This window comes from Lygodium microphyllum, chromosome 8 (genome assembly GCF_053477565.2).
Source record: "Lygodium microphyllum isolate KBCC chromosome 8, Lygodium_microphyllum_v1.1.10, whole genome shotgun sequence".
Classification (NCBI taxonomy): Eukaryota; Viridiplantae; Streptophyta; class Polypodiopsida; order Schizaeales; family Lygodiaceae; genus Lygodium; species Lygodium microphyllum.
In genome coordinates, this window is record NC_141142.1 from 15,333,029 (window position 1) to 15,342,349 (window position 9,321).

General features: G+C 41.4%; 1 protein-coding gene across 4 annotated transcripts; it reads right to left on the minus strand.

Annotated features, from left to right (window-relative positions):
- Positions 1-289: 289 nt before the first annotated feature.
- LOC148032006 (aconitate hydratase, cytoplasmic-like) lies at positions 290-6,474 on the minus strand. 4 transcript variants are annotated; one of them, XM_087682621.1, is made up of 21 exons: positions 6,199-6,474; positions 5,610-6,081; positions 5,268-5,372; positions 5,010-5,170; positions 4,802-4,894; positions 4,530-4,715; positions 4,134-4,295; positions 3,891-4,035; positions 3,671-3,813; positions 3,498-3,554; positions 3,279-3,358; positions 3,118-3,193; positions 2,823-3,008; positions 2,673-2,740; positions 2,452-2,570; positions 2,198-2,319; positions 2,013-2,111; positions 1,437-1,916; positions 1,225-1,323; positions 889-1,131; positions 290-795 (listed from the first exon to the last, which is right to left on the minus strand). In XM_087682621.1, the coding sequence occupies exons 2-21, from the start codon at positions 5,872-5,874 to the stop codon at positions 730-732; spliced, it is 2,955 nt and encodes a 984-aa protein (XP_087538747.1). In that variant the 5' UTR covers positions 5,875-6,081; positions 6,199-6,474; the 3' UTR covers positions 290-729. The 4 variants fall into 4 exon arrangements, with proteins under 4 accessions (XP_087538747.1, XP_087538746.1, XP_087538748.1 ...); XM_087682620.1 differs by having other exon boundaries at positions 5,610-6,086; XM_087682622.1 differs by having other exon boundaries at positions 5,610-5,797; positions 6,199-6,366.
- Between the last annotated feature and the right edge of the window lie 2,847 nt (positions 6,475-9,321).

The window sequence follows — 9,321 nt, forward strand, 5'->3', positions numbered from 1 at the left end:
GGTTGTCTTTGTCTGAGCATTTCACAACACGTGGCTTTTGAAAATGTGGCATTTGCATGTATGTATACAATGTCTTTTTATTCATAGTATCAGGATGCATGTAACTTGTAAATATTTACAATACTTTTAGTGAGCTATGCACTCACCAGTTTAAACCGGCAACAGTGGGTCTGAAGTCAGTGATTAATTAATCCCCGACACTTAACCTTCTCTGAAGGCAATGGAGGACTTATACCAGAAATTGCTATTCTTTTGATTCCCTCGCATTCTACTAATGCACAATACCAAATTTAAAAAGCATAAACATACTGATATTACCAAATTTAAAATGCCTAAACATACTGATAAGTGGATCTAGGTAAACAAAAGGCCTATTTTGTACACAATTGAACCAAAATAATTTACTTTGGTAGGATGTGCAAGCAGAGATATAACGGGAACGCTGTATGGAACTGCAGGAGATTTCTAGAGCCTTTCATGTATAGAAACTTTAATGCTTTCGCAAAGAATGCTTCGTGTAATTGTAGACAACCTCCCAGTGGTGACGCTGGCTGCAAAAATCTCAAGCTGTATTACTCTACACCTTTACTGTGCAAGAGTACAAAGGCCACAATTGCAAGAGGGATTTTCACTTGGCTTTTCCTCAAAAACATGAAATGTTTGAGAAGCGGCCAGGTGCTGACAATACAAACACTCTCAGGACAGAACTTGTCTTGCTCCAAGCTTGTACTAATGGATGAGTTGCCTGAGGACATAGTGAAGAATCCCACCATGCTCGAAATAGGTGAGTTCAACCTGAAATCAAGCCCATTACCTGGCATTAGTAGAAGTCCGAAATATAAACCAGCGTGAAATCGCATACAGGCTCTGCTACAAGCAGAAACTAACCTGAGTGTCAAATCGAAGAGTGCAAGTGAAAATTTTCCCATTGTCTGTCTTCACGAGGACATCCTGTCCAGGCTTAATGGCCTTGATATCAGATGGAAGATCAATGGAATATCTCTCATACCCTGTAAGCCCAAGAGAATCTGCATCTTCACCAGGTTTGAAACACAGTGGTATAATTCCCATCCCCACAAGATTGCTACGATGGATCCGCTCGAAACTTTTTGCTATAACAGCCTTAACACCCTGCATTTGAAAGAGTTTGAGACTTCTATTCCGTCTGCAAAACCGCTTTAAGAAGCCCAACAAAGATAGTGTACAAAGCATATGAAATCCTACCAAGAGATATGGACCTTTGGCAGCCCAATCCCTGGAGCTTCCACTGCCATACTCAGCCCCTGCAAGCACAATAGTGTCTGCACCTGCTTCTTTGTACCTCTGTTCAGTATAAGTAACAGAAACATGAAAGCATACATTTAGGCACCAATCCCAAATTTCTTATGAAGAGCAGAGACCACAAATCATTTCACAGTATTAGACATCACACTTACCATGGCAGCATCATAGACATACAGTTTTTCTCCAGAAGGCACATGGACTGTCTTTGGCCCAACTTCACCTTTCAAGAACTTGTTGACAATCCGTATATTAGCAAAAGTTCCTCTGACCATAACCTCATCATTACCACGGCGACTCCCATAAGAATTAAAATCTTTCCGGTCAACACCATGCTCTAACAGATACTTTGCAGCTGGACTATCTTTATGAATGTTTCCTGCTGGGGATATGTGATCAGTAGTTATGCTGTCCCCAAAGTTCAAAAGACAAAATGCATCCTTAATGCCATGAGGCCCAGGGGGATTAACTGTCATTGACTTGAAGAATGGAGGATCATGAACATATGTTGATTTTGGATCCCACAAATACAAGGCATCCCTAGGAGCAGGTAACTCGTTCCACATGGTGTTGCCCTTTGTGATGGATTCATATGTAGACTTGAACATGTCTGGCAAGACAGATGATTCAACCACCTGCAGCCACATGCGTCAGTGAAGTTTCATAGCAACATGTTATGCACTCAACAGTCCACTTGATACCAAGACTGCTAAATATAGAAATGTTAAAACCTTTGCAATCTCCTCACTGGAAGGCCATATATCTCTCAGGTAAACCTCTCTTCCATCCTTGCCAGTGCCAATAGGCTCCTTCCCAAAATCAAGATCAACCTGTATGTATCATCAAATCCTTGAGTTAAAAGCAGTGTATAAGCAAGCTGTTTATAGAAGAGATCCTCTCTGATTCAGAGACTCACAGTTCCAGCCAGAGCATATGCAACTACAAGGGGCGGCGATGCCAAATAGTTAGCACGGGTCAATGGATGGACCCTGCCCTCAAAATTACGATTTCCAGATAAAACAGCAGCAGCAACAATATCTGCATGCAAGTGTACATGAAAGTGTCTCATACTTCAACCCAACCATTACACTATGAGTTGAAGATGCCATGATGATTGGCCAAACAAGCTTCTAGTACAAGCTACAAATGAAGATCTGGTAATTTCATTACCATTATCTGTAATTGCAGCAGCCACAGACTCATGTAACTCTCCAGAGTTGCCGATGCAAGTGGTGCACCCATAACCTACAAGAGTGAAACCTTGCAAATCCAAGTATTTGTCCAGCCCACTGTTTGAGCAAACCCAAAAAAATCCATTAATACACAGACCAAAGCCTTGCTTGCATATTAGAAATCCTAAATGCACCATGAAGAGTTTGTTAGAAACTAACCTTTGATGGAGATACTTCGTAACTACTCCAGAACCAGGAGCTAAACTTGTTTTGATCCAAGGCTTTACCTATTGAAATTCGCAAGCATTTAGTGAGGGGACAAAAAAAGAAAAAGATGACTACAATGTACAGGTTTGAAACAAAACCTGCCTGTAATCCTAATTCATATGCCTTTTTGGCAACAAGGCCAGCTCCAAGCATAACACTAGGATTAGAAGTGTTTGTACAGCTAGTTATAGCAGCTATTACGACGTCACCATTCTGCAACTCTGCAGGTTGCCCATTAAATGAGAACTTTGACACTGCTCCTTGCTCATCCTTCGGTACAGCAAAGCCCTTCAGAAAAAATGAAAGGAAATATAAGCTGGAGAAAGGACCGGACTGAAAACTTTGGTAACAGAAGCAGCCATCAAACCTGTTAAACCACTCACATCTCAAAACTTACTTTAAACCCCACTTTGTTGTCAAGACAAGCGTGCCAATCTGCCTTCATGTCCTTCAGTGCAACCCGGTCATGAGGTCTGCAGAAACAAGAGTCAAACGATAAATTTCAAAGTCTTGCATACAATCTTACCAAAAATACTTTCAACAGGAGGTCCACCGTACCGCTTAGGCCCAGATACCGATGGCTCCACTGTTTCCAAGTCCAGCTCAAGGTAAGAGGAATAAGTTTTGTCCATCTGAGGCTGTTAAAAGACCAAATCAAACAAACAACATGACAGGCAATGTGTTAAAACCAGCATCATGTGGGATGAACAGCCATAAGATGAAGTATCAGCTGACAGATAAATAAATTATAGGCCGTACACTCTACTCCATGCATACCTTGTCATAATCTATAAACATGTTATTTGCCCGCAAATAAGCTTCAATCATTTTCACCTGCAAAAGAGTCAGTGGCATTCCTTGTTTAGAGTATAAACTTTGCTGCTTAAAATGTATTGTGCTGCACATTAAAGAAAAAGTTCCCCGGGCTTCGTATGTTCGCTAGAAAACACCTTCTCTTTATCTCTCCCAGTCAAATGAAGGTACTGAAGAGTCACATGGTCAACAGGGAAAAAGCCCATAGTGGCCCCATACTCTGGGGACATATTCGCAATTGTAGCACGGTCAGCCAGTGATAACGCTGACATTCCTGGACCTGCAGCACATGGGCATGTTACAGCCAGAAAAATCCTACATACAAAAAGAAGCAACGGTTTCGCCCAGTATAATTACCGTAAAATTCCACAAACTTGCCAACAACACCATGCTTCCTCAGAATCTGTGTAATAGTGAGAACCAAATCGGTTGCTGTGACCCCTGTGCATAACTTTCCAGTCAGCCGAAAGCCAACAACACCTGGAAGAACCATGCTCATAGGCTGCATCATCAGCCCTCAAGCATAAGTATTTAATTTGGACAAGTAAAACTTGACAGACTAATGGAAAAATCAATCCCAGACATCAGTAAAGGACTCACTTGGCCAAGCATCGTAGCTTCTGCCTCAATGCCTCCTACACCCCAGCCAGCAACTCCCAACCCATCTATCATTGTTGTGTGTGAATCAGTTCCGACAAGGCTGTCTGGGTAGAGAATTCCATCACTGTTGAAAACCACTCTAGCAAGATATTCCAAGTTCACCTAAGATTGCGTAAACACAATAGCATCAGTACTAACAAGACTTTCATTAAACAGATTAGTGGTGAACATCAGCATCCCTCTATACATATTTAATAGCACCATCAGTTGTAGAACACACAAGGAGAAAGTACATTGCACTCATTTCTAACACAATCTAGGGGCCCTTTTCCAAAATTAAAGATGTGCAAACTGAAATCTCAATGGATACGTCATGCAGACAGCCTCCAAAATTACCTGATGCACTATACCAGAGCCTGGAGGTACCACCAACATGTTCTCGAATGCAGACGAACCCCATTTTAAAAATGCAAAACGCTCCTTGTTTCGGTTAAACTCATACTGCATGTTTGCCTGAAGAGCATTCTGTGTCCGCGCCACATCAACCTGGACTGAGTGATCAATCACAAGATCTACAGGCACCTGTAGGAGAAGTTCCAACAATCTAATGAGCACAGCCTCAAAACTTACATTTTCAAAAAAAGGGTTGAGGTTTGGCTTGAACTTACCAAAGGATTGATTTTTTTCGCATCACCCCCAAGCCGCTTTATAGCATCGCGCATTGCAGCAAGATCAACGACTGCTGGAACCCCAGTGAAATCCTGGATATACATCATACATAAAGAGCCACTTTAAGCCATTTTAGAACCTCCAGTCTAGTGGACCACATTGCATTTCTCAGCTGTCAATTGCATGCCACATTTACTTTTGATTCACCTGCAATATAACACGTGCAGGCTTGAAGGGAATCTCCACTTGTTTGGGTGAAGTGTGCTCCCAATCTAGAATCTTCTCCACATCCTCTTTTGTAACTTGAAAGTTGTCGCAGTTTCTTACTGCAGACTCCAACAAAATCTTGATAGAGTATGGTAATGAATCTGGCCCAACAGTACAATAGGCATGCAAAGTGTAAGACATTTGCAAAACACTCGAGCCACAGTGTGCTCAGTAAAGCTAGCCCAATAGCAAGCTCACCTGTCCGAGGATCTTTCAATGCTGTGAGACTGTAATATTTACCATAACTTCCACCATCTGGATTTGGTAAATCCGTCAATGTATACTTGAAGGGATTTTCAGTTGCTGCAATACGAAAGCTCGCAAAAATAAGCGGCATGCAACTGACAACCCGTTTTTTGAAGAATAAAAAGAACATCGTGTAGCAGAGCAGCGATTCATCAGATTATAGCACTCGATCGCGTTCGAAGACATTGTTGATATGAGTCAATGCACAAGCTTAGATGACAATCGAAAAATAAACACACGTTCTCAAATTTCCCAGCGTTAATTGGCGAAATTATGGAAATCAGTTGCACATACCCATAGTTGAGAGGCTCCTGGACAGGCGCTGCAACGGTGAGATCGCCGAAAGAGTAGCTTGTGCCTGGAGTGCTGGTCCAGATGTGGTGGTATTCGTCCGAGACGAAGAGATCCTAAGTCCTTGGCTGTTAAGCGACGGAAACGTCGAGCACGAGGATCTCGGGGAAAGAAGAGGGAGAAGGCATACGCTGGCAGGAGAGGGGGAAGACAAGAGAGGCCCAGACCAGAGAATACGAGATGCTTGCATTAGCGAAACTATATGCATGGTGGCATGGGGAATACTAAAAAGCAGAACCTGCTAAATTTGCCTATCACGAGGCAAAATGCCAAAGAAGTGTATAAATATATATCTCGTGTTTGCTCGTCTGGTCTTTTTTATTTAGACAGTCCCATAGCCGTTTCTTCTTAACGTGGACCTAGGAGAAACAGAAAATGACTCCCCTTTCAAGTTTCTGCTCCCTTAAACTTGCGCCTGCACTGTGATGTAACTGCTGATGATGATGAGCTTTGCCTTTCGATCGGTGGTACTGAAAGATTCCCAAGAGACAACTCACTATTCACAGAGAAAAAGACGAGCAAGAAGAAGCACCTTGAGGCTTTAGACTGACGGACGAGAAAGAATCGCTCCGATGGAGAGGCGAGATCTCCGCTGCTCCCTTTGTCCACCAGCGCTGGCGGTAATGCGATCAAAATGAAACTCCAAAATGTTCTTGTCGTGCTGAGAGTTGGACGCCAAGGCAGTCTTATTAAGCTCTCTGCCAGGCCAGGCTATGGAGAAATCCCGGAGCATGGACGGTAGGGCAGAACCCGGCACAGAGAGAGAGAGAGAGAGAGAGAGAGAGAACGTGCAGAAGGGAAGAAACCCTACGAGGCCCCAAGAGAATTTCTGTTGGGTGCTACTGACGTGGCAAGGATGACGGCCGCTGGCCCTCTCCTGCTTACGTGGCAAAGTCCTAGAAGCCAAGGTCTTTCGACGTGTCGATTGCCAGAAGAGCTTTTTGACACGAGTCGAGGGCTGTGGCCTGCATCAGAAAGTCTGTTGCCACATCACCAAGCCTCGGGACCTCCTCTCCAATTGTAACCACCCCGATTGCTCGTGGCACGTGTAGCTGAGAAGAGGAAAGTTTATGCTAAAGGTGGAATTGGACAACGTGAATTCTGTACAACTTTTCTGAGATTAAACCTCTCAGGCGATTGTTAGACAAGGCAGGTTTTTGGCCTTTGCGCCTATGTTTTTTAAGGGCATAACGGGCTCCCGCCAACCTCACAGCTGATTAAATCACTTTAAGTACATTTTGGTTGGATCCTTATTAGAGCTGGTTAAATCACTTCAACGACATTTTGGATAGCAAGCAACCATTAACTTATTGGCATTCATTCCTTGTCTTCCTCAAGTAACTTCTCTCTAAATGATATAATATAATTTGAGTGCCCTATCTAGATATCCTTCCCCCTCTTTACCTGACCGGTGGGAATGGGAAGTGGGAGCTTTGGCCAAGGTACTCGAGAGGATGTTGTCTATGCCGAGTAATAGGTGCAATCCAAGCAAAGAAGAAGGCATGCATTCTATTAGATCAAAGAAAATACTTTTTGCAAACACTCTGGCCATTTTGCAAAGGCTTGCTCAAAGAGGGAATAAGAGCAAAAGAGGATGAAGCAACATAAGATAAGATCGGAGGAGCCTAAGATAATAAGGCTACTCTTGGCAAGGAGGTGGCATACGATGCTAGCCTAAAATAGAATGTTAAGAAATCGTAACATACCAATCATGAGCGCATGGCAAAGGGCTCTCAAATGACCCATTTGGCATACCGACAATCTTGATAACACATGAAGCGAAAGTAAGTGGGGTACATGGAGGGGAGGAGAACATTAAATTGGGCAAGTATTAGAGAGATGATTGGCAACCAAGCAATAGATCCAAGCAATCTCTCAAAAAATTGGCATGTGAGCCTCTCTTAGAAAGAAACTTATGCTTGCTTGGATGATGAGCTTGAAGATTTTGCAAGTACAAGCTTGACATCCTTGCTCTACAAGAAGTTAAAATTGGCCCCTCAAGCATGGGAGAAACCATTGTTGAGGGATTCGAAGTGTCTTCATAGCATATTATCAAGGGAGTGGTGTTACCCCTCTTTTAGCTCAATTTGACTTAAAGCATATGTGGATGTGTCTATGATAATGATGGTGAGGTCATATTGCGGAGATTAACTAAGATTTACATTCATAGTGAATGTCAAAAGCTTAATCTTAGTCATTCTCTCACCGAGCCTCTCTCTTAATACAAAAATAGGCTGAAAAGAAAGAACAGCGTGATACAAATCAAGTACAAACTCCTCCCATGCATTGAGAGGGCTCTCTTTGATGCATCTATTTAGTTGATTAAAGTAGCTTTTGCCCAAAAATGGCCCTTAATAAAGATAGAGCAATCTTTTGCTAAATTTGCTCATTTAATGGAGCTAGAATTTATGAACCTTTGTAAGTCAAATAAGTAATTGAGTTCTACCTGTAGATAAAAATAATAGCACATATTAAAATGTCTCATAAATAATAAATGACTAATAATGCAAAAATAAATAAACCCATTGATTAATGCAGTATAGTGCATAACACATATATAGTTCTTAAACTCAGAAAGGTGATCTAAATGAACCATATGCTATTGCTCCATAACTTGTCAAGCCTACTAAACAATGTCATATCAAACCCTTATCAAAAAAGGTCAAATACCTTATACCGTTACATAGCAACTACCATGTTTAGATACACAATAGATCCCTTGCAAAATGATTTTACATGTTGCCATTAAGTCATGCCCAATTTCATCCAAGCCATCAACACAATGGAATTGTTGACTTACTTGTTGAAGTCCCACATGCATTAAGCTAAGGGGCACTACATATTGCTATATTGGCATGCTATAGTATCCTACATATCTACTTATTGAAAAATATGGGAACAAACATAATTGGATCTAAATCACAAGGTTGGTATTACTAAATAGGTTGAAATACCTCGTTTAGTTGATAGTCCATTTATTTATCTAACAATGTACCTACATGCCTTTGAAAGGATTGGCCCAATATGTAGAGCATCCTAAAAGAAGGCACCACAAATTATCTAACAACCATTTTTGGCCAAACTAGCCATGGATCAAGTGCCTTACTTGAATGTGCCCTAGGCTATGGTAATATAGATAAATAACTTATAATGTTCAAATATATTAGAACATACTACTACTTGTTCCATAACAACCAGCCATTCAACCAATCAAGCTAAAATATAAACTTAATGATCTAGAAGCCTTGTTTATGTATATGATGCATTAAATGCTTATCCACGTGACTTCTTGCCTAGGGACTAAGTGCATTCTCAAGTCTATACTTGACATGTCTCGTTAACTTCCATTGACATGTCAACTTGCTTCTTTGCAAACATATCTCCAAATCATCATAAATTTTTGTAACCCATGATTATGGATTGTCATGCATGATTAATAGATCATTATCAACTTAGCCTTGAACTAAAGTTCCAAACATAAAAAGCCTTGCAACAACCTTTTATGATACTTCTCAAAGAAAAGGAGACAAGAATAGTAACATACTTGATGAGAAGATGCTAGGATTAGAGCCATTGAATCAAGGTGAATATTTGTAGAGCACAATCACAACAAAGCACATAGCAACCCTATTTGTTACAATCAACAACAAAGAGA